The sequence below is a fragment of the Chelonia mydas genome, chromosome 9 (assembly GCF_015237465.2).
Source record: "Chelonia mydas isolate rCheMyd1 chromosome 9, rCheMyd1.pri.v2, whole genome shotgun sequence".
In the NCBI taxonomy this organism is placed as follows: Eukaryota; Metazoa; Chordata; order Testudines; family Cheloniidae; genus Chelonia; species Chelonia mydas.
The window spans coordinates 54,969,255-54,995,039 of record NC_057855.1 but is presented as its reverse complement, the minus strand read 5'-3'; the positions used below and the strand labels follow the sequence as shown (position 1 = coordinate 54,995,039).

The 25,785-nt window shown below is 46.1% G+C and overlaps 1 protein-coding gene across 4 annotated transcripts in view; it reads left to right on the top strand.

The window, feature by feature from the left end:
• The window catches only part of SNED1 (sushi, nidogen and EGF like domains 1), a 122,389-nt gene that overhangs the window by 33,260 nt on the left and 63,344 nt on the right, over positions 1-25,785 (top strand). For 3 of the 4 annotated variants that reach the window (XM_043522043.1, XM_027829578.3, XM_043522044.1), the window contains exon 2: positions 16,555-16,842. In XM_043522043.1, coding sequence (XP_043377978.1) covers positions 16,555-16,842 — 288 coding nt within the window. The remainder of the gene's footprint in view (positions 1-16,554; positions 16,843-25,785) is intronic. The other variant, XM_043522045.1, reaches the window with a different exon arrangement.

Sequence of the window (25,785 nt, the reverse complement as noted above, 5' to 3'; positions counted from 1 at the left end):
ATGCAGAAAGCCTTATGAGCCAGTCACTGTCAAAGCCAATTTTAGAAGAACTTAATGAGGCTGTTAAGAATGCTGGAGACACAACTCAGTTTATGTGAACCAACATGGCTGTTGCACCATACTTTCTATTTAAGTAAGAGATACCACACATTACAAACTGGAGGCCAATGTTAAGTGCATTGTCACTTGTTAATCCTGAAGTTGGACGCTGGTTTCTAACAAGACTGGCAAATGCTCACTATCTTTCTGAAAAAACTCAGCTGACTCTCTAGAAGCATGCAGTGCAACAGTAAAAGACTCAGCATTTGGAAAAGTGAAGAACTCTCTCACCATATTCAAAATATGTGCATACATGGCTGATGATGCACCAATGCAAATAGGCATCAAGTATTAAGTCATTGTGTATGTTGTTTTGATGTCCGTGGTAGGCCAGTAGATGCATTCTAGATGTTCAGGTTATAGAAGACACATCAGCTGCATCTGTGACATCTTAAACGAGTTAAATGCTTGTAAATTGAACCCCAAACAGATGGCTGCTTGTGCATTTGATGGAGTTACAAACTTCTCCGGAAGACATAGTGGAGTACAAGCTTTGCTCAGAGAAAAGTGTAACCCTAATCTCTCCTATACACACTACAGAGACCATCTACTCTAGCTAGTGCTAGTACAAGCTGCTGAATCTTAAAAAGATATTAAAAAGCCACAGATTTAATAGCTTTTTTATACTCTTTTTTTCAGCAAGAGTCCAAAAGGACTGAACGTCTTGGAAACAAATAGAAGATACACTGGGATTGAAGTTCAAATTAGTCCAACCTGGGAAAACATGCGCTTTCTCATGAGTGATTCTTGGCTGTTGTCCTAAAATTACTGTAGCTGTTATTATTGGCTTTGGAAAGTATCCACCAAGATAGGACAGATCTAAGTAGTGAGGTTGGTGGGCTACTTTTGTTACTAAGTTCAGAGAAGACTATCACAATTCTCTCTCTTGTAAATCTACTGTTGAAACCACTTGGGTCATTAAACAATGTCATCCAGGCATCTGCTTCAACAGTAGTAGATCTTTGTCCAGCAATAGAATCTACCCTTGGATCAATCATAGATATCCATTGAAAATGTACTGGAAGAAGCAAAAACTTCAGTCCAGAACTTAACTAATGAAGGTACTTATATTGACTCCTTAAGTGAAGAGGACAAGAAGTGCTTGCAAAGCCAGCTGAAAAAGTACACAGACTTGATTCTTACAAATCTACATTAGCAATTTCTGGAAATATAATACAGATGCCTGTCTTATAAAATATCTACAGTTGAGTGGAGTGAGGCACTACCAGCAATAGGGCTGCCATGTGATCAGGACAGAATAGAGAATTTTGAACACAGAGTGGAATATCATACGACAAACGAATGAAGATTTAACTTCAACTTCTTTCTCATCACTAGTAGTTCAGCCCAATCTTTGTGCTATGTTTCCTGGGATGAAAGAAGTAGGAATCCATCTCTTGCTACTCCCAGTAACAAGAGCTACAGCTGAGCATACTTTTTCTTCATGGAATAGAATTTTGTGTTCTGAAAGAAGTCACCTTATGTCTGATCATGAGCATATCATGAAGGTCTGGAAGTAAAGGACACACAAGAAGACACCAAAGAGTGCAAAATTACAACAAGAAACCAAGACAGGTGTAGTGCTTCATAGCAGGCTTGGGTAGCCAACTTTAATTTTTGTGATGATTTTAAAACATGAGTTAAATCTAATAAAATGGTCATGAAACATTTTTCAGCTTTTACTATGGTGCCATACAGCCCACCTTTGCCCTCACAGTCTCAACCCTCATCAGCCCTCGCTCCCCCCCAAATATTCCAACACCCTCCCCTAATTTCAATTCTTGGGGAAAACACTGCTGTTTACCCTGCCACCATCTTTACATATATAAGTAGCTGGTTGGGTGACCAAGATGGGGGTGGTATGCACACTTTGAGTCTGCCGTTAGTTGCTCATGCAAATATAGGTGTAGTCCGCACTGAGAGGGTAGGTCTTTATCCCAGTCTGTTGGCTGGTGCACGTAGGAGATTTCTGAGTCTACCACCGCTACTAGCTACCACAGCAAGCTCTGTAGCTGAAGCAGCAGATGCTCATGCTGTTAGTTCTGGAGGTTCCAGATAGAGGTCCTGCTGCTGGCCTGAGTGGGGTCAATTATACAGGCATGAAAAAAGGCCAGCCAGAACTGGCTACTTGGCCCTCTAATTGGGTTGCCACCACTGCTTTATCCCAGTCGGGGGTTTTGTGGTTATGTTTTTAACTTTTTAAAACTTTAAAACTAAAGGAATTGGAAGTATGAGGTAGTTGCTGAATTTGGATGCTCTATATGTATGTGAGTGCTTAACCCTGGGAAGTTTAAGGAGGAATTTACTCGTCTTGAGGCCTCTGTGTTGTAGATGGAAGCTGAATTGAAATCAATGGGAGTTAAGCGCCTAAACATCTTTTGAGGATCTGGCCTATGACTCCTCGTCCTCTCCTCCTGATTCCTTTCCCTGTGAATATGGGCCATTAGCAGAGCTGTCCTATGTTAGAAGTCATTGGCAGCCAGAAGGCAGGGAAGACCTACGGAACCAGTCGCCATTGTTGCTGGTGAATGAATTCCTATAAAATGTTGTGCATGAGCACCATGTTTTTCTAATCATCCATGACACACACCTGATTTGTATCTTCCTATTTAGGCTCTTGGTTTCTGTGGCGTTATACCTGCTGATGAGCAGGCCCAGGAAGTGTTTTGGGGCTCCCCTAGTGTTGGTTATTAGCTTTCATACCCTGAAGAGTTACTTGCTGGAAATATTATATGTCTAAGCCTGCTACAATAAGGACAATCAAATCGACGGCTGCATGGCAAGCTTATTGCTGCAGGGATCAGGAAGGAATTTTTGCCCATGCACAGTGTTGCACAATCAGCCAGGTGCATTTGGAGAGGTGCTGACCTAAGGAAGAGGGAGCGATGCTGGCTGCAGGGAAGGGGACAGGTTGGGACTCCTAGGACCAGTGAACCTTGACCTGACCTGCCTCCGTCCTGATGAGAAGCCTCTTTCCTTGGCCTGCCCTCTCTCATGACCTGCCTTCCTTCGCTGTTGGGCCCTGAGCACGCCCTTGGCCTGGGAAGGAGCTGGGAGGGGAGATCAGGAGCTGATGCCTTGGGGAGCTGGCATGGAACCCAGAATGGTGGAGCATAGCATGGAGATGTCAGCCAGTCTGCCAGGGGTGGGAGCAGGGACTTTGACTCTCAATGAAGGGATGGGGCAGGATGGGGAGGAAAGAGAGGTGCTTTTGCTGATGGAGCAGAGGGGCTGGGTCAGACTCAGCGACATATATTCCACTCCCATCCCTCCCTAAAGAAACCTGGACTCACAAACACTCATCCGGAAGGATGGAAGAGTTAAATGTACACTGGTATAATTGCATGCTTGATGGGATGAATAACTGTCTGCTATCGGGCAGGCATCACAGCAACTTCCAAAATGTTGCCCCAGGTGACTAACGGGTCTTGGTGGTAGCCTGGGAGCAGACTGCTTGCCTAGCTAAATGAGTCACTGCTATGTAATCACTAGTATTGGTGAGAAGGGGGTCTTTTAAATGTTTTTTCAGTGAAAAAAGGCTTTTTCATCCCAAACGACAGTTCCACAGGAAATGGCTGTTTTCAAGTCATTTATTTCTCCCCCAGCCCCTGGGGGGTTGCTGAAAAATGTTCAGCTTTTGGTCACCAAAAATGTCTTGAAAAAACTTTTTTTTGCTTTTTAGCAACCTAAAGCTGGAATTTCAGCTGATTGGGCCAAACTTTTCACTGAAACCAAACCTCCCAAAAGCCTCTGTAGGAAACTTGCCAAAATTGATCATTTTGTTGTTTTTGTCAAGATGTCACATGGGGGGAAAAATCCTGAGCAGCTCTAATAATCCAGTGATTCTCTTGTGATAAGCATGGGTGAGGGAGATTCGGGCTTAGCAAGGAAAAAGGCATATAAAGCAGTAAGGAATTGACTATATATATTATTTGCTGGTCAGTTTTTTGGCATATGTATGAGTTTTGCACATCTCACGCTCCACCACTATCTAGGTGCGTCTAACTCCTTGGCTTTGGTGAGCTCCACCCCTTCCCTCATGTTTCTCTGTTATTGCCCCCACCAATTAGCAGCAGTCATGGCACTTGCAGTGCAGCAGCATCTCCTGCTGGAGGGCTGAATCCATTATCTGTTCTTTGTTGTTTGAAAGAAGCAGTGAGGGCAAGTGACAGGTGATCAATGATGTCTTGGTGGGGTGAACACTGCACTGGGAGACCCCCCGACCTAATCTGAAGAGATGGGCTGTTTTCCAGAGCTCTGGCGAAAGGACAAGTCGCCTGAGAAGTGTGCACTGATGCCAGTCCTATAGATGCTGCCCTTCAAGTGCAGCTGCAAACCCAGGCTCCTGGTTGGTTAGCAGAAAGCTGCCTCTGCCTGCCCTGCTCAGTGAAGCAACCTCAGCATTCCCATGGTGGAAAGCACTCAGCATGGACTGGGCTATATCCTCAGCTGCTGTAAATGGGTGCGGGTCACTTGAAGTCAATGGAGCATCATGGATTTAGAGCAGCCGAAGCTCTGTGCATAGTTGCTAGTTACATTGCCAGTAGTGCAGCTGGTGGCCATCTGCCTGCCAAAAAGGCCCTTGTTTTGTGCCACTGGCAGCGTGGGGGCCCCAGGGCAGGGGGCTGTCACGCAGTTTCCATCCCACTTCAGCGAGCCAAAGCACAGGAGAGTGAAAATGCAAACACACTGTTTGCATGTGAATCCTGGACAGCTGTGTTTGGTTCACTAACCCAGGATTGCAGCAGGAAAGAATGCAGGGGCCAGCTTTTCTGTTAGGGAACTGGAACCTGTGCAAGTTTAGCCCCTTGGGGCCAGCTTCCCAACTGCCATGTGCAGTCCCCGACCCCTGTGCACAGTGGGTGTAAAATGCTCCTGCCAGGGGGAGTGAGTGGAGTGTTCAGACTGTGCACTGGGGTAAATCACAACACAAGGAGCTGGGCAGCAGCAAATCAGAGCCAGGGAGTCCCTACCATTCACTTCCCATAGATCAATGGAGGAGTGAGGTAAGTGTCTGAGCATAGATTTGTCCTTTCCCCCTTTTGTTGGACTCCTAGAGTCATGTGATCCTGTAAGAATCCCAGCGTACTGCTCTTTTCTACATACCCCTCTTGCCCTCCATGCCGGCAGAGAAAAGTGTGAAAATGGGAACCCCGAAAGGCAAATTTTATTGATTTTCTTTCTTTTAAATGTCATGATTTGTAAGACAATTTCATGACTTCTTTGGACCCTCACATAGAATTTTTGAGCACTTGGAGTTGGTAATACTGGACTTATTCCCATTTGTAAATATGACCTGTGTTGTGATCCATACATAGGAGGAGAGATGGCTGGGGCAGGCTATGGTCTCCTGTGCTGCAAGCCTAGAAACTGTCACCTTGTACATTTGGTGACTCCATTTCATAAAAGAATAAGTGATTGTGGAGAAGCTACTCACCAGGCATGTGTGCTTTAATGATAGCTCAATGTTCTGAGGAACTAACAGAGACAATTCAGTGTAAATTCAGATACCAATTCACTTGGGGTGTTGAAGAGAATTGCACTACAAAGTGGTGACTAGTCCTGAGACTCATGTTAAATACCCCTCTCTACCTGTGTGAAATCTGCACTTCAATCTGTACATAAGACATTTTGGGGGGTAGTGGATTCTTTGAGTTGAAGTAAAGGTCCAGGTTTCTTGGTCTGGTATGATTGAATATATGAATGAGCTACATAGTAAAGAGAATAGCTGGCCTCAACAGCCAGAGGAATGTAGTGGGTATTTACTAGCAGTCCCTGTATGTTGGGTGTTTCATTTACGGAAGAGGTGCCCAGAGGATAGTGTAGGGGTGTAGATATTCCTTATAAATTTGAACAAATATAAATGAATGATTAACTCTTTGTATTATGGTTAGCACCAGAGACTGTGACTGAGATCAGGGCTCCAGGTGCTTGGTGCTGTACCTAGTAATAGACATTCCCTGCCTCAAAGAGCTTCTAAAAAGACATCTAGAACTCTAAATAGACAAAAGGTGGGAGGGGAAACTGAGGCATAGAGGGGGAAAGTGACTTGCCCACAGTCCCACAGCCAATCACCAGTAGAGCTGGAAATAGAACCAAAGTCTCCTGACACCCAGTGTCCTATCCACGCTGCCGCTCTGAAGTGAAAAACCCTTGGATCTGTCTTGAGGATGGTTGCTCCTAGCTGCCATTACTACTGGATGTCATGGGATGTACTGTTAGTGGTATTCTCTAGGGGATAAAATAGTGATGTTACTAAGAATAGTGGTAACATACTGGCTGTCCAAAACATGAGAAGCACACCAGAGCCTTTTTGCATTGTTTTGTCAGCATGATTCAGCCAAGAGACATTGGGACTACATTCCATAGAAAATAACTTGGCGTGGGGGTGGGAGGAAGCAATAGTGAAGAATTGTAAGTTACATCTTGCACATAGTGGCGCATTGAGAAACTCTGGACTTCCATTTATTTCATGTAGATGCTTGTCCCTGCCAATCCCCATGCCCGGCTCTCCAGTTGATTTCTAGAATTCTTATTCTGAAAATAAGGGATTCGACCCTCGGCTTTAGAAATCAGGGCTTCTGAGAATAATGTGTGCAGTACTAATTTATATTCTGATGGCACATGAACCTAGGTCTGAATTTCAAGCAGGGTAAGCAAAGGTGTGGTCCTTGATTTCCATTAATGCATGAATCAAGACCTAGATCCTACGCTAAAAAATTCATGCTTCAGTGGTGTTTGGCTTGGCAGCCAGCAAACCAGGACAGCTTAAAGGAACTAGAGTGCACTAAAAGGAAGAAAGGAGTGTGCTGAAGGGGCCCTCTAACTGGGTGTAACTTGAAAGGAAAGCTTAGCCTTTTAGTAGCATAAAGACCTCTGCCTGCCAGCTCTGGGTGTGGCACGAGTAGCCATCTGCTGGAGCTGTGCAATTGCATTCTGTCTCTCTGTGCTGCACAGAGGAGCATTTGGTGAGCTGTGTTCCTTGAAACATGGAACATTTGGTCAGCTTTCTATGCACAGTCCAGCCTCGGTTGTGCACTACAGACTTTGTTTTATATATTCGTATGGTGCTTGGGTGAGAGTCCCTGAAGCCCAGCCTGCTATTGATCCCAGCAGCATAGAGCAGTAATGCTTGTGTAGACAAGCTGCCAACACCTGCAGTGTGCCAAGCTGGGACGCCTGCTTCATGAATGGCAGAGATGCCAAGGACCTGATGTTCCTGATGACTTAAGTCGGAGCTGTGGATCCTCCCTTCTTAAAATTAGGCACAAGGGCTCCACTGAAGTCAATGGGGGTTTTGCCATTGTCTTCAAATGGGGACGGGGATTTCCCCCGAGATGTCTCAAGCGGACACCTCAAATTAGGCCAGACCCTGCACTCTGATAGGGCTGGGCAGATCGTTTTGCCTGTGCAGAGTGCCTTGGACTGACGGGTCTGCCCAAAGGGATCAGACTGCCGGATCGGGGCCTTAGCACTCCAAACCCGACCTGCCCCATCTCTGTCCCTTGCCATGGGTACTGGCCATGTGCAGCTGTCATTTTGCTTGGTATGGTATTGACTATGGCATTAAGGGGAGATTTCAGTAGGTATTTGGTGTCTCAGTTCCCATTAATCAATGGCACCGTTTCGGGGGAGGTGATTCACTTGCTCATACTTCCACAGGCCATGGAGCTGGGGGTGGCCATAACCCAACCACTAGTAAGCAGTGGTCCTGTACTAAGTCCAGAGTGTTGCTCTGGCTGTGTGGGCACAACACCACTCAAATTTGACCTGGCTTCCAGACAGAGGTGAGGCTGGGCCAAATGGCATTGTGACCTGGTGTACGGGGAGTCTGTTCCTGTGCGGTGGAGCTTAGGGGAGGCTGCCCAGAATTCGACATCTGACAGCACTGGTTCATGCACTGTGTGGGTAAGAGAGTGGGGAGACTCCCTGGCTGAGGGAGACCCAAGTCCCTGTGAGGTGCGGGGGTGGGAAGAGACGGAACAGGGTCCCTGCTGGGGGGGCAGAGACCAAATTCCCCGCCTCCCCCAAGAAATATCTAAAATGGCACCATTGCTGTTAATGGACCCTTCTCAGTAATGTTGACGAGCATTCCTACCTGTCAGGAGGCTGAGTCTGTATTTCAGAGGGGATGGCCTGATGCACAGTTTAGCTCTGGGTTCCCTGCCAGTTGAACACTAATGAAGGGCTCTATTCTGCCACCCTTCCCTCTTCCCCTGTTGTGCTCAGTGCAGGGGTGTTACTAGTCAGTGTGAAGAAGGGTGGCAATAGGATGCCAGTGATACCTAGCTCTGACAGCCATAGTTCTCAAAGCGCTGTACAAAGGAGGGCAGCATCACTAGCCACATTTTATGGATTGGGAAACTGAGGCATAGGGCGGTATGGTGACTTGTCCAAGCTCACCCAGCAGGTCAGTGGCAGAGGTGGGGGGTGGGGAGGAAACAGATCTCCTGCGTCCCAGTTCAATGCTCTATCCCAGGGGTCGGCAACCTTTCAGAAGTGGTGGCCGAGTCTTCATTTATTCACTCTAATTTAAGGTTTGCGGGGCAGTAATACATTTTAATGTTTTTAGAAGGTCTCTTTCTATAAGTCTTTAATATATAAACTATTATTGTATGTAAAGTAAGTAAGGTATTTAAAGTAAGAAGCTTCATTTAAAATTAAATTAAAATGCAGAGCCCCCCGGACTTGTGGCCAGGACCCGGGCAGTGTGAGTGCCACTGAAAATCAGCTGGTGTGCCGCCTTTGGCACGTGTGCCATAGGTTGCCTGCCCCTTCTCTATCCATTCGGCCACTTAAAAAACCTGGCCCTGATTTTGCTGAAACATGGTAGCTCCATGGGTTTGGAAATGATACTCCCTTTGATCCCCCTTTCCTCGGCTCCCGGTGCTGGGGGATAATTTACAATGCTCCCCCTGAAGACTGGGTTGAGTTGTTTGTTTGCGCTCTCAGAAGGAGCTCGGGACCATTCCATTTATAACTTTAAAGCTGTTGGGCAGGACGCTCCAAGGGATCATCTGGAACAAGTAAAGGAGTTTATTGGCACCCATGCATTTGTAGCAATGTGATTTTTTTCCAGATAAAGATGGTGGTTCTAATTAGGGCTGTCAAGTGATTAAAAAAATTAATTGCAATTAATCGCACAATTAATCAGACAGTTAAACAATAACAGAATACCATTTATTTAAATATTTTTGGATGTTTTCTACATTTTCAAATATATTGATTTCAATTACAACACAGAATACAAAGTGTACAGTGCTCACTTTATATTTATTTTTAACTACAAATATTTGCACTGTAAAAAACAAAAGAAATAGTATATTTCAATTCACCGAATACAAATGCTGTAGTGCAGTCTCTTTATAATGAAAGTTGAACTTACAAATGTAGAATTATGTACAAAAAATAACTGCACTCAAAAATAAAACAATATAAAACTTTAGAACCTACAAGTCCACTCAGTCCTACTCAGACAAACAAGTTTGGTTACAATTTGCAGGAGATAATGCTGCCCACGTCTTGTTTACAGTGTCACCTGAAAGTGAGAACAGGTATTCGCATGGCACTGTTGTGGCCGGCATCACAAGATATTTACGTGCCAGATGCACTGAAGATTCATATGTCCCTTCATGCTTCAACCACCATTCCAGAAGACATGCATCCATCTTGATGATGGGTTCTGCTCGATAACGATCCAAAGCAGAGCAGACCGACACATGTTCATTTTCATCGTCTGAGTCAGATGCCACCAGCAGAAGGTTGATTTTCTTTTTTGGTGGTTCACGTTCTGTAGTTTCCGCATCAGAGTGTTGCTCTTTTAAGACATCTGAAAGCATTCTTCACATCTCATTCCTCTCAGATTTTGGAAGGCACTTCAGATTCTTAAACCTTGGGTCGAGTGCTATATCTATCCTTAGAAATCTCACATTGGTACCTTATTTGCGTTTTGTCAAATCTGCTGTGAAAGTGTTCTTAAAACGAACATGTCATCATCCAAGACTCTTACAACATGACATATATGGCAGAATGTGGGTAAAACAACAGGAGACATACAATTCTCCTCCAAGGAGTTCAGTCACAAATTTAATTAACACATTATTTTTTTAACGAGCATCATCAGCATGGAAGCATGTCCTCTGGAATGGTGGCCGAAGCATGAAGGGACATGTGAATGTTTAGCATATCTGGCACATAAATATCTTGCAATGCTGGCTACAAAAGTGACATGTGCACATCTGTTCTCACTTTCAGGTGACATTGTAAATAAGAAGCAGTCAGCACTACCTCCTGTAAAAGTAAACTAACTTGTTTGTCTGAGCAATTGGCTGAACAAGAAGTAGGACTGAGTGGACTTGTAGGCTCTAAAGTTTTACATTGTTTTGTATTTGAGTGCACTTATGTAACAAAAAAACCCCTACATTTGTAAGTTACACTTTCATGATAAAGAGATTGCACTACAGTACTTGTATGAGGTGAATTGAAAAATACTATTTATTTTATTTATCATTTTTACAGTGCAAATATTTGTAATAAAAAATAATATAAAGTGAGCACTGTACACATTGTATTCTGTGTTATAATAGAAATGAATATATTTGAAAACCTTGAAAAACATCCAAAAATATTTAATCAGTTTCAGTTGGTATTCTATTGTTTAACAGTGTGATTAATCGCGATTAATTTTTTTAATCACAGTTAATTTTTTGAGTTAATCACGTGAGTTAACTACAATTAATCGACAGCCCTAGTTCTAATTGTAGTGGGAGAGGCCCTCTGATTCCTAATCACACTGCTTGCCATGGCATATTTAGCTTGAATGGATAGTTTGTATTGCCTGAGCAACTGGTGTCTGAAGTGTGTTTGTCTGAATGGTTCTTGTTTGATCATTTTTCCTGGATGTTTTTTTGTTTGTGGTTTGTTTTTTGGTTTTGGGTGTGGTTTGTTTTTCTCTGTATAATGACAGGTTTCAGAGTAACAGCCGTGTTAGTCTGTATTCGTAAAAAGAAAAGGAGTACTAGTCTCTAAGGTGCCACAAGTACTCCTTTTCTTTTTTCTCTGTAGGGGCCTGACATTAGGCACCCACCTCTCCTTTAAAAACCTTCCCATCTTGCTGCGATAATCAGAAGAATGTTGCTCTGTGGACATTGAAAGGTTACTAAGAATTTATGGAGCAGTAATCTTATTCCCCTTAGTTATGGCAATAACTCACCGTGTGTTTACACAGGAGGGGCTGCCTCAGCCAGAATACTGCCTGGAGAGCTCTCCGCACCAACCCCCAGCATTGCCATGTGCTCTGCTTGACTGTAGCCCTTTCACAAGGAACTGTTATGAGGAGGCTGGAAAGCCGGATTAGAGGGAATTAACCATTTCCAGTGCTTAAACGTCTCGTCTGAGGAAACAACCATGGATCCAGCTCTAACACTATGAAGCACTCTGGGTGTGCCCAAGGGAGTTAGGAGCATAAGTCACACTGATTTTTCAGTTGGACTCATGTTTCTAACTCCTTTTGGCTGTTTTTAACCTCCACCCCTTGTCTTTATCTTCTGGGTATTCTGCGTTTCTGTATTTTATCCTTATGTCTCTGAAGGAGGCAGGGATTCTGTTCTTTGCTTGGCCTGTGCTAGCTACTGGAAAGGGCTGTGTGCATTCCCATTACATAGAATGGTGGAGTTTGTTACAACAAAAAGAAAAGGAGGACTTGTGGCACATTAGAGACTAACAAACTTATTTGAGCATAAGCTTTCGTGAGCTACAGCTCACTTCATCGGATGCATCACGAAAGCTTATGCTCAAATAAGTTTGTTAGTCTCTAAGGTGCCACAAGTACTTCTTTTCTTTTTGCGAATACAGACTAACACGGCTGCTACTCTGAAATTTGTTACAACAGTGAGCAATTTTTTGGATGCCCAACTGGAGATGCCTTAGAGCAACATTCCTCTGAAATCAGGCTCCTAGGTGTCTCTTGTTAGGCACCCAAATCACTAACTGCATTAGAAAATGGGGGCTGATATCTATGTCGAATCATAGCTTCCAAGACCCCACATTAGGGAGCCATCATCTAGTCTGACTTCTGCACAGGCCATTAAACCCCACCCAGTTACCCCTGTGTGGAAAAATATAAAATAGTCAATTTAAAAACCTGTGTAGAAAGAGCCCTATATTTGCAAAGTGTAGCAGGAAACATCAACATTGAAATTGCCTGTACCAACTTAACTCTGCCCCCTTATGCATGTATGCTAGGAGAGAAGGCCCAGTACTTGGGTATGGCTGAGCCGTGCTCATGCAGAACCCAGGTGGTGAGGGGATAAATCTGGCTGTATGCTGCCTTTGCATTAGCATAACTTAGAGCAGCCTCAGAGTTGCTCTAATTCACTCTGGCTATTAATGGCTCTCTACGGACTGTTGTGCTGGCTGGGGATCCTTCCCACCACACCTCCTATGGCAGAGGGAATTGGAAGGGGTGTTATGGAAGTATGTCAGCCCTACACTAGCAGGGATTCTCCTATACTTAGGGAAGCTCTCCCGCCTGGATCTATCCCTAGGCATTAACCAGATATTGTGCTTTCCCCAGAATTCTACCAGCGGGTTGGACAGAGTACTAGCAATGCACCAGCTGCTTGGCTTTTCTCTGTAGTCCCTCTGTGCGGCGTGTAGGCAAAGAGCACCAGCCTGGATCCCATTCCCCTGCTGCTCTCACAGGGCCCCGCCCAGCCTGCTGACTGAGGCTGGGTAGGGCCTAGCAGACACAGTCTGTGTTTGGGGCCATGAGGAGCCAGGCATTTCCCCAGGGTTGTGCAGGCAAGAGGAGTCACTTGCAACAATGGCCCTTTTGTAGGGTGCAGCATGCTCTCCTCCATTCCCTGCCCCCCTCTCTCCCCCCCACCCCCCCGAGGCATTGGAGAGGTGGGAGCCAAGCCATGTCTCTGTCTACTTAAAGCTTCCTTTGGGGGGAAGCACCCTCCCTTCCCTGCTTTCCCAGACTTGTAACCCCTTCACTCAGGGAAGCAAACATTTCCCTGCCTGTATTTGACCTTACCTGAGAGTGCTGTGCCACCCCGGGAAGAATTCCGCTCCTCTCCATTAGCCACCCTCTCCCCAACTCGGTCCCAGTGGGGCTGCCTCTCCTCCTTGCAGATAGTCCTGAGAAAGTGTGTGTGTTGGAATGGGAAAATGAAGGAAGAGCTTTCCCCAGCCCCATGCCCTTTGCAACATAGGGACCTGTGCCCCATGTGGCCCATGAGCTGGGGGAGAAGGAGCATTTTGGCGGCATCCTCTTGTGAGTTTGAGTCCTAGGCTGGAATTCTTTTTCCTGATTTGGGCCAGAAGATTCTGTTTTCAGGGCTAGCATCAAGACACCCACAGCAGCCACTCTGCCCCCCAGCCAGGGGTGATCAAGACCCTAGCCCCCATTCTTGCCCCCTGATCAGTTTTTTATGGTGTTTCCAGTTCTGCAGGGGTTCATTCTGGAGGGGTTCTGTACAGTAAAGCACTTTGGGGCATGTGACACCAATCTCCTCCTGGGATGTAAAAGGACTAGACCATATTCTAAATAAAGCCTTGTTATTTCCATCTGTCAGTGACAGATTCTAACCCAAGCACCTCCAGAACCCTCAGGTCCTCTGGGGCCCAGCAGGGCACCATGGCTGCTTGCCCCTATGCTGAAGGGGAGGCACCCATTTTGCAGTGATGCATAACTCCACCCTCCCATCTGACAGCTCTGTGGACAGCTGCCCATCAGGGCAGTGGTGATAACCCTGGGGAAAGCAGTGAGAAAGGGGCAGGGCAGGGTGCCTGACCATCTCTCCTGAAATGGAGCTGCAACCTCGTGGCCTAGGGACAGGCAGTGCAGCCAAAAGCTTCACCCTTTTCCTCTAGGGCATTTGGGGAGGGGTGCAGCAGAGAGCCCCCATTGGCTACTCTCCCACCCCCACCCTCCCCAGCCAGGGATGATCAAGACCCAAACTCCCAGTCTTGCCCCCTCCCTGCCTGCCCAGGGTTAAACTCCAGGAGGAGGAAAGCCTATTACGTGATATAGGAGTGGGTCTCTGCTCTTGAGGTATTGCATCATTGGCCATGTTCTCCCCTCTTGCGGCATTAAAGCAGTGCTGTGCTCTATTCTGCTAGCTTGACGTGGGCCAGGAGTTGGTCTCTAGCCATCACTAATTAATTCTTTGGAAGGCCAGCTTAAAAAAGCAAGTGACCCTGGAATACAGTGAGCTGCCAAGATCAAGCCATGAGCCATGCCTGACTGTCCTGGAAGTTATGGTTGCTGGTTGGTTTTGATGAGGTGGAGGGAATATGCTGGGAAAATGTACTGCCTCTTTGGAAGGCAGCTTGGCCTAGTGGCTAGGACATGGACTGAGACTAACAAGCCCTGGGCTCTGTTGCTAGTTCTGCCGCTGGCCTGCTTGGGGGCCTTCTCCATATGTCCCTGGGTTTCCCCACCTGTAAAATGAGGATAGTGATACTGACCACCTTGTAAGGCACTGTTGGGGTCTACCCCTGGAAAGTGCTAGTTATGGTTATTTGATTGATTACTATTGTGTGTCATTTGAGCCCCCAGTAGTTCCAGCTCCTGACTGATATCTTGGGACACCGGTGTATTTGCATTTCAGGGTCAGATCCTGTGCAGACAAAACTCCCTTTTGGCCATAATGAGGGTTTCCCATGATGAAGCGGCACGCTTCTGTGTGCTGAGAACACATATGGCCCAGTTCTGCCATTGGTCACACCCTGATGGAATTGCCACTGGAGTCCATGGACGCTGCCCTCCTGAGAATCTTTGGCCCTGTTAAGTGTTCTCTGGTTCTTGTCGGGTGGTGGAGAGTGCAGGGCTCAGTGACAGACACTCCAGTTGTCACTAAAGGAGAGGCAGATGCCAAAAGAGCTGAGATGTACAAGCAATGCCACTGATGGAGAGGGAGCGGCCCCTTTGTAATGCCTCTGCTCCTTGCCCTTTGGCTGCCAGGAAGAATCTGTTTGGACTTGGAGGAGGCCATGGGTCTGCTCCAGAAATTCAGAGCTGGACAGGAGGTGAGGCAAATGCACCAGCCTCTCCACCTGTGGCAGCAAAGCCCAAATCTGACCTTCCAGCAGGCCTTGCTGAAAGCTGAGCGCAGCCTTCGAGCAGCCTGGAGGGAACTGGTATCAGCTGGCATTGCTGCTGCGTCGTGCACAGAACACTGCTGAGCGATGGGCTGATGATATAAGGGAATGCATCGCTCTCTCCTATTAGCAGCCTCAAGATTTGATTGGTTTCACAGCAAAAGTGAGATGAGACTCCTGTCACTTGGGGGTATAGGCAAAGCTGTGCCGTGATGCAGTGCTCTGTAGGACTCAGTCCTAGGCTAATGGGTGTGGGTCAGGACTGCCAGGGATCAGCAGGAGGCCCAGCTCTGGCATGGTAGAGATGTCTGAGGTTCAGGTCTGCAGCTGGAGGGGCTGGAGCTGGAGTGCAGGGTCAAGTGCAGCAGGTTAGCACTGAAACGTCTGTGGGGCTCTGAGTGTGAAAGGGCTGAGCAGCTCTCCACTGTGCTGCGGCGGCTGCTGGGCAGATCCCCATTCCAGCAGCCAGCCTTGAACAGGGAGAGAAAGAAAACCTCCCCCTCACGCTTCAAGATGAATCCCAGCCTATTTCAAGGGAGGAAGTGAAAGCCAGTGAAAGCCTTCCCTCCCGGCGACGCATGAATGATCCAAGTGAACTGGGCACTGCTTGTTTAAACTGCTGTGGCTGCTGCAGTTTTCTCAGCTGTTGCTCCTTCCTCTGGCCTATCTCCGGCAAGAGAACAGAGCCCGGTTTGTTCTGTCCTCCTTCCCAGACCCCCAGGCTATGGCTCTGCAACCCGCTCCTCAGTCACAGCCAGCGAGGGGCAAGGCAGGCAGCAAAGCGAGGGGGTGGCAGGGAGGGGCGGACATTTCCTGGCAGGGCCTCATCACGCTGTTTTTCATCTGCAGCCCATCAGCACCTAAGTGAGGGGCAGTCTGTGCTTCAAAGGGCAGGAAGGGGAAAAGCTCAAATGTTTATGGAAAAAACTCTCTCAAATAAGAATCCAGCCCATGCCCTGCAGCCATCAGGCCATTCAGTCAGCCACAGCAAGGGAAGGCAGCTCTCTACTCCAAAAGGTCAAAGTATGAAAGAGTCACTCAACAGCTTGTAGGGAATGGTTTATGTTAGGCCCTTTGGCTCATTACCATAGTAATGAGCACCTCACAATCTTTACAACATTCCTGGGAGGCGGGGCAGTGCTAACACCCCATTGTACAGACAGAGAACTGAGGCACAGATAAGCTAAGTGACTTGCCCAAGATCACACAGGAAGTCTGTAGCAAAGCAGGGAACTGCACCCAGGTCTCCCAATTCCTAGGCTAGTGCCCTACCCACTGGGCAATCCTTCCTCTCCCACACTGGCTGTCTCTTTCTCCCATGTCTAATTCTTCTTCTTCCCCTAACAGGTAAACAACAATGGAATCATCTCTTTCTTGAAGGAGGTTTCCCAGTTTACGCCGGTTGCTTTCCCAATCTCCAAAGACCGGCGTGTAGTAGCAGCTTTCTGGGCTGATGTGGATAACCGACAGGCAGGCGAAGTGTATTACCGGGAAAGTAAGGACCAGACCATCTTGCAGAGAGCCACCAAGGACATTGGACAGTATTTCCCTGAATTCCTGGAGTTCTCTGCCCTATGGGTTTTTGTGGCCACCTGGCACCGGGTGACCTTCTTTGGAGGAAGTTCCTTTTCTCCAGTGAGTTGTTGGCATTCAATGCTGGGTGGAGGATGGGATGGGAAAGGGTCAAGGTATGGAGTCCTAGATTATACTCTCTGAGTTGCCCAAATTAATTAAATTTGACCAAGCTAAGACCCCTCAGAGTCTAGAACTCAAAGGCAGACCCCTCTCACCTGCACAGCTGCACTTAGGAACTAAGGAACTGTGTATATTAATGAGGGAGTTTATATCAGAAATTTCATGGGAAGAATGTGAGTCATAATTTGGAATAATTTAAGAAAACCTTACTACATGCCTAAAAAGCCACAATCCCACAACTGAATCATAGAATCATAGACTATCAGGGTTGGAAGGGACCTCAGGAGGTCATCTAGTCCAACCCCCTGCTCAAAGCAGGACCGATCCCCGACTAAATCATCCCAGCCAGGGCTTTGTCAAGCCTGACCTTAAAATCTTCAAAGGAAGGAGATTCCACCACCTCCCTAGATAATGCATTCCAGTGCTTCACCACCCTCTTAGTGAAAAAGTTTTTCCTAATATCCAACCTAAATCTCCCCCACTGCAACTTGAGACCATTACTCCTTGTTCTGTCATCAGCTACCACTGAGAACAGTCTAGATCCATCCTCTTTGGAACCCCCTTTCAGGTAGTTGAAAGCAGCTATCAAATTCCCCCCCTCATTCTTCTCTTCTGCAGACTAAACAATCCCAGTTTCCTCAGCCTCTCCTCATAAGTCATGTGTTCCAGTCCCCTAATCATTTTTGTTGCCCTCCGCTGGACGTTTTCCATGTTTCCACATCCTTCTTGTAGTGTGGGGCCCAAAACTAGACACAGTACTCCAGATGAGGCCTCACCAATGTCGAATAGAAGGGAACGATCACGTCCCGCGATCTGCTGGCAATGCCCCTACTTATACATCCCAAAATGCCATTGGCCTTCTTGGCAACAAGGGCACATTGTTGACTCATATCCAACTTCTCGTCCACTGTAACCCCTAGGTCCTTTTCTGCAGAACTGCTGCCAAGCCATTCAGTCCCTAGTCTGTAGCGGTGCATTGGATTCTTCCGTCCTAAGTGCAGGACTCTGCACTTGTACTTGCTGAACCTCATCAGATTTCTTTTGGCCCAATCCTCCAATTTGTCTAGGTCCCTCTGTATTCTATCCCTACCCTCCAGCGTATCTACCACTCCTCCGAGTTTAGTGTCATCTGCGAACTTGCTGAGGGTGGAATCCACACCGTCCTCCAGATCATTTATGAAGATATTGAACAAAACCGGCCCCAGGACCGACCCCTGGGGCACTCCACTTGATACCGGCTGCCAACTAGACATGGAGCCATTGATCACTACCCATTGAGCCCAACAATCTAGCCAGCTTTCTATCCACCTTATAGTCCATTCATCCAGCCCATACTTCTTTAACTTGCTGGCAAGAATACTGTGGGAGACGGTGTCAAAAGCTTTGCTAAAGTCAAGGAACAACACGTCCACTGCTTTCCCTTCATCCACAGAACCAGTTATCTCATCATAGAAGGCAATTAGATTAGTCAGGCATGACTTGCCCTTGGTGAATCCATGCTGACTGTTCCTGATCATTTTCCTCTCCTCTAAGTGCTTCAGAATTGATTCCTTGAGGACCTGCTCCATGATTTTTCCAGGGACTGAGGTGAGGCTGGCTGGCCTGTAGTTCCCAGGATCCTCCTTCTTCCTTTTTTTAAAGATGGGCACTACATTAGCCTTTTTCCAGTCCCCCCGATCGCCATGAGTTTTCAAAGATAATGGCCAATGGCTCTGCAATCACATCCACCAACTCCTTTAGCATTCTCGGATGCAACGCATCCGGCCCCATGGACTTGTGCTCGTCCAGCTTTTCTAAATAGTCCCAAACCACTTCTTTCTCCACAGAGGTCACCTTCTCCCCATGCTGTGCTGCCCAGTGCAGTAGTCTGGGAGCTGACCTTGTTCGTGAAGACAGAGGCAAAAAAAGCATTGAGTACATTAGCTTTTTCCACATCCTCTGTCACAGGTTGCCTCCCTCATTCATTAAGGGGCCCACACTTTCCTTGACTTTCTTCTTGTTGCTAACATACCTGAAGAAACCCTTCTTGTTACTCTTAACATCTCTTGCTAGCTGCAACTCCAGGTCTGATTTGGCCTTCCTGATTTCACTCCTGCAAGCCCAAGCAATATTTTTATACTCATCCCTGGTCATTTGTCCAATCTTCCACTTCTTGTAAGCTTCTTTTTTGTATTTAAGATCAGCAGGGATTTCACTGTTAAGCCAAGCTGGTCGCCTGCCATATTTACTATTCTTTCTACACATCGGGATGGTTTGTTCCTGTAACCTCAATAAGGATTCTTTAAAATACAGCCAGCTTTCCTGGACTCCTTTCCCCCTCATGTTATTCTCCCAGGGGATCTTGCCCATCAGTTCCCTAAGGGAGTCAAAGTCTGCTTTTCTGAAGTCCAGGGTCTGTATTCTGCTGCTCTCCTTTCTTCCTTGTATTAGGATCCTGAACTCGACTATTTCATGGTCACTGCCTCCCAGGTTCTCATCCACTTTTGCTTCCCCTACTAATTCTTCCCGGTTTGTGAGCAGCAGGTCAAGAAGAGCTCTGCCCCTAGTTGGTTCCTCCAGCACTTGCACCAGAAAATTGTCCCCTACATTTTCCAAAAACTTCCTGGATTGCCTGTGCACCGCTGTACTGCTCTCCCAGCAGATATCAGGGTGATTGAAGTCTCCCATGAGAACCAGGGTGTGCAATCTAGTAACTTCTGCGAGTTGCCGGAAGAAAGCCTCGTCCACCTCATCCCCCGGTCTGGTGGTCTATAGTAGACTCCCACCATGACATCACCCTTGTTGCTCACACTTCTAAACTTAATCCAGAGACTCTCAGGTTTTTCTGCAGTTTCATACCGGAGCTCTGAGCAGTCATACTGCTCCCTTACATACAGTGCAACTTCCCCACCTTTTCTTCCCTTCCTGTCCTTCCTGAACAGCTTATATCCATCCATGACAGTACTCCAGTTATGTGAGTTATCCCACCAAGTCTCTGTTATTCCAATCACATCATAATTGAGGAAGAAGACCTAGGTTAAAAGATTTAGAGAAGAAGTGAAGACAGTGATTTGGAAGAAGAGGGAAGTTAATAGTAACAAATATAAATCAGAAGTTAGGAACGTAGAAAATTGATAAGGGAACCAAAGGGACATGAGGAGAAACGTATGGCCAGCAGCATTAAGGACAATAAGAAGCCATTTTAAAGATATATTAGGAACAAAAAGAATCCTGACAAAGGTATTTCTCCATTACTAGATGGAAATGGTAGAATTATCGATAATAATACAGAAAAGGCAGAAGTGATCCAAAAATATTGCTGTTCTGTATGTGGGGGAAAAACAGATAATATAGTCTCATCATATGGTGATCTTTCACTTCCTCTAGTACCTCTGGAGGGTATTAAACAGAAGCTACTAAAGTCAGACATTGTTAAACTAGCAGATCCAGATAACTTGCATCCAAGAATTTTAAAAGAGCTGTCTGAGGAGCCTGCTGGCCCATTAATGCTGATTTTCAATAAGTCTTGGGGCACTGAGTAAGTTCTAGAAGAAAGCTAATGATGTGTCAATTTTTAAAAAGGGTAATCGGAGCTACCAGGGTAATTATAGATCTGTCAGCCAGACATTGATCCCGGGCAAAACAATGGAGCTGCTGATACAGGACTCGATAATAAGGAATGAAAGGAGGGCAATGTAATTAATTCAAATCAACATAGGTTTATGGAAAACAAAGCCTGTTAAACTAGCTTGATATCTTTTTTTGATGAGATTACAAGTTTGATTGATAAAGGTAAAAATGTTGACATAATATGCTTAGACTTCTTTGAGAGAGACAAGGTGAGTGAGGTCATATGTTTTATTGGACCAGCTTCTGTTAGCGAAAGAGACAAGCTTTCAAGCTCACACAGAGCTGCTCTTCAGGTCTGGGAAAGGTACTCAGAGCATCACAGCTAAATACAAGGTGGAACAGATTGCTTAACATAAGGACTTAACACATATTTCAAGGGGCCATTCAAGGTGCAGTGGCCTGTTAATGCTCCGCCATTCATAGAGGGGGAAGGAAGGGGGAAAGACAGGTGGGAGGAGTTGTTAATGGGTTGTTGTAATGAACCATAAATCCAGTCTCTGTTCAGTCCATGGTTTTAAGTGTCTATCAAAGTTATGAATTCACATGTAGCCTACTAACAGCCCCCCACCCCCATTCCAAGCTGCCTCACTTCCTTTTCCCCCTGTAACTGGAGGGGAGTTAACGAGCAACTTCACCTTGAATGGTGTTCCTTGAAATATGTTAACTATGTGGGGATAAGAGGCTTGGGGAGGTTAAACCTCCCCAAACGGGGCAAGAAATGCCAGATGCAGCACACCTCCCTTTGGAGGCACGCCACCTGCTGCCTTTGGAGCACCACAGCCGGAAGCTCCCAAGAAGTGTGTGTGGGGGGGGGGGGGCCACCTACGCGCCATCCCCTTTCCACCCTGAGGCCCTGCTTCCACTCGGCCTCTTCCCCCGTGGCCCCACCCATGCTGTGCCTCTTCCCCACAATGGCCCTCCTGCACTCCGCCTCTTCCCACCTTTGTTCCATCTCTTCCCCTGAGGCCCCACTGCCTGCTGCTCACCCCTCTCCACCCTCTTCCCACCCACCGTTGCTCACCCTTAAGGCAGGAGGGGGGGTCTTATGGGCGGAGAGACGTGGGTAGGGGGCCTCTGGAGAGGGGGCAGAGAGGAGCAAGTGGGGGAGCCTCACGGAAGAGGCAGAAAGCGGGTGGGAAAAGCAGAACGGGGGCAGTTTCTTGGGGTGCAGACAGGATAGAGTGAGGGGCGGGGCCACAGTTCTTGCACTGGTTGGCCACACACAAACACTTCTAGGGAGCTTCTGGCACTCATGCCCAGCCTCCCCAAATGCAAGATTCACGCACTACCTATGCAGAGGGTTGCCAGTTTTGGTTGGATGTATTCCTGGAGGTTTCATCACATGAATCTTGCCCATATGCTCAGGGTTTAGCTGATCGCCATATCTGGGGTCGGGAAGGAATTTTCCTCCAGGGCAGATTGGAAAAGGCCCTGGAGGTTTTTCGCCTTCCTCTGTAGCATGGGGCACAGGTCACTTGCTGGAGGATTCTCTGCTCCTTGAAGTCTTTAAACCACGATTTGAGGACTTCGGTAGCTCAGACATAGGTGAGGTTTTTCAGGAGTGGGTGAGTGAGATTCTATGGCCTGCATTGTGCAGGAGGTCAGACTAGATGATCATAATGGTCCCTTCTGACCTTAGTATCTATGACATAATCTTTAATTAAAGATTAATATTTCATTCCTGGTGATTCCAGGACAATGCTAGAGGACTGGCAACCCTGCCTATGCTTGTGCTAAACAATCTGTTCCATCTAGTATTTAGCTGTGACACTCTGAGTACGTTTCCCAGACTTGAAGAAGAGCTCTGTGTAAGCTTGAAAGCTTGTCTCTCTTACCAACAGACATTGGTCCAATCAAAGATATTATCTCACCTACCCTCTCTCCAGTATCTTGGAACCAACACGGCTACAACAACACTGTAGACTTCTATAAGGCATTTGACTTGACATCACATGACATTTTGATTAAAAAACTATATATAAAACTATATATAAAATTAACATAGCACACATTAAATGGATTGAAAAGTGGCTAACTGATAGGTCTCAAAATGTAATTGTAAGCAAGAAATTGTCATCAAGTGGGTGTGTTTCCAGTGGAGTCCCATGTGGATCAGTTCTTAGCCCTACATGGTTTAGCATTTTTATCAATGATCTAGAAGAAAACATAAAATCAAATATTCACTGATAAAGTTTGCAGATGACACAGAAATTGGGGTGGTGATAAATAATGAAGAGGACAGATCACTGATTCAGAGAGATCTGGATCACTTGGTAAGGTGGGGCCAAGCAAACAATATGTGTTTTAACACTGCTAAATGTAACTGTATACATCTGGGAACAAAGAATCCAGGCCACACGTACAGGATGGGGGGCTCTATCCTGGGAAGCAGTGACTCTGAAAAAGATTTGGGGGTTGTGGTGGATAATCAGCTGAACATGAGCTCCCAGTGTGATGCTGTGGCCAAAAGAGCTAGTGTGCTCCTGGGATGCATAAACAGGAGGAATCTTGTGCAACCGGTGCTGGAATACTGTGTCCGGTTCTGGTGTGCATAATTCAAGGACACTGGTGAATTGCAGCCACAAGAATGATTAAAACAACGAGGAGTCCGGTGGCACCTTAAAGACTAACGGATTTAATTGGGCATAAGCTTTCGTGGGTATAAAACCCACTTCTTCAGATGCATGGAGTGAAAATTACAGATAGAGGCATAAATATACTGACGCATGAAGAGAAGGGAGTTACCTTACAGGTGGAGAACCAGTACTGACAAGGCCAATTCAATCAGGGTGGATTTGGTCCACTCCCAATAATTGATGAGTAGGTGTCAATACCAAGAGAGGGAAAATTGCTTTTGTAGTGAGCCAGCCTCAGTCCCTATTCAAGCCCAAATTAATGGTGTTAAATTTGCAAATTAATTGTAGCTCTGCAGTTTCTCTTTGAAGTCTGTTTTTGAAGGGTTTTTTTTTTTTTTTTTTTGAGTATGGCTACTTTTAAATCTGTTGTTGAATGTCCAGGGAGATCGAAGTGTTCTCCTACTGGCTTTTGTATGTTACCATTCCTGATGTCTGATTTGTGTCCATTTTTTCTTTTACATAAAGACTGTCCGGTTTGGCCAATGTACATGGCAGAGGGGCATTGCTTTCACATGATGGCATATATCACAGTAGATGTGCAGGTGAATGAGCCCCTGATGGTGTGGCTGATGTGGTTGGGTCCTCTGACGGTGTCGCTAGAGTAGATATGGGGACAGAGTAGGCAATGGGGTTTGTTAAAGGGATTGGTTCCTGGGTTAGAGTTTCTGTGGTGTGGTGTGTAGTTGCTGGTGAGTATTTGCTTCAGGTTGGGGGGCTGTCTGTAAGCGAGGACTGGCCTGCCTCCCAAGGTCTGTGAGAGTGAGAGATTGTTTTCCAGGGTAGGTTGTAGATCGTTGATGATGTGCTGGAGAGGTTTTAGCTGGGGGCTGTACATGACGGCCAGTGGTATTCTGTTATTTTCCTTGTTGGGCCTGTCCTGTCGTAGGTGACTTCTGGGTACCCATCTCTCTCTGTCAATCTGTTTCCTCACTTCCCCAGGTTGATATTGTAGTTTTAAGAAGTCACCTACTACAGGACAGGTCCAACAAGGAAAATAACAGGCCCCAACTCATCACAAGCAAAGCCAGGAGGGATGCATTCAGCTTTCTCCATAGTTTCTCAGTGCTGCTGCTGGCTTAGTGTCTCCCCTTCCTTAGCCAGCCACTCCACAGAGCTATCTGCAATGATACCATCATGCTCTTAGTCTCCACTGGCCCAAGAAACAAGTGTCATCTCTGAACCTCTCTGCCTGTCTCTGTCATTGTTTCTGTCTCACAAACAACAGTGACATAGTTAGTTGTAGAGGGCCAGAACCAAGCCATGGTCCTGTGATTCCTGAAACACTTGGGTGACAACTGAGCCAGCTGGGTTCTACCTCTTTAGATTAGTTATATGTTTTACTGTACCCTTATTGTGACAATGAAGGTTTACAAAAAAACCCTCCCCATCTAATTGGAAGGGAAAATCCTGACCAATGAAAAATTCAGTCCTGCTCCTACCACCCAGAGAGTGATTGGTTACTACCAAACACCATCTGTTTGGTAGTCTACACTAGTACATTTGTCAGCATAACTTTTGTTGGGCAGGGCTGTGAAAAAATACCCCTGACCAACATAAGTGTCACTGACAGAAGCACCAACGTGGACAGCGCTATGTCAGTGGGAGAGTGTCTCCTGCCAAAATAGCTACCGCCAGTGGTTGGGGGTGGTTTAATTATGCTAGTGGGAGAGATCTCTCCTGCCAGCATAGAGCAGCTACACAGGAGATCTTGCAGTAGTGTATCTGCAGCAGTACAGCTGTGCTGCTGTAAGGTCCATAGTGTAGCCATAGCCTTAGATGCAGTGATAATTCCTCACTTCAGCGGCAAATCTGTTCCACCTATTCAATACCCTCCCTGTGACATAATACCAAACTGTCAAATCTACCTTTTGTGTGCCCCAAAAAAGTATGAAAATCCCAGTGTTCTCAGCTTCCAGTGGGTGTGCCGACTGGAGTTTGACTAAACTCCGATTTACACAAGGAGTGCGTGCACTGGGAGTTGTGCACATCTTAATCAGAGGATTAATGTTGGCTTTTGCATATCTGATCCTAAATTCTTCCTTCTTAACTTAGATCTGTGTCATCTTATTCTGATCTGCCCAATGACCTCATATAGATACTTTTTTTTATAGTAATCCTTATCTTATAGCCATCACTTAATAATAACCCTTGGCCAATATGTTTAGGTTTTTGATTCCAAGATCTAAGCATCCAAACCCAAATTTAGGTACCTAAAGAAGTGGCTTGATTCTCAGAATCACAAATCCTAGAGAACCTAAAGGTGTCCTTATCTTTCCTCCCAAGCCCAAATTAATATGCTTTGATCATGTCCCCTTTTAATAGTCTCCTCCCAAGACTAAATAATCCCATTGTTAATCTCCCTTTCCATGTAAAATACTCCATTCCAGGATTCTTCTTTAATTTTTTTTACACTGAATTCCTGAGAGCTGATTGAAAAATGGAACTGTCATCCCATGGAGAGTGTTGAAAAATCAACATTTGTTTTCATCCCAAATCAGGACAAAAAGTCTAAATATCAAAGTTTTTTATGCAATGAAAAGTTCCAAAGAGTTTCAATTCAATTGAATGAACGTGTCAATTGAAATGAAATGTTTCGACATTCCACAGGCAGAGACTGCAGTGTATCATGGGAGATGTT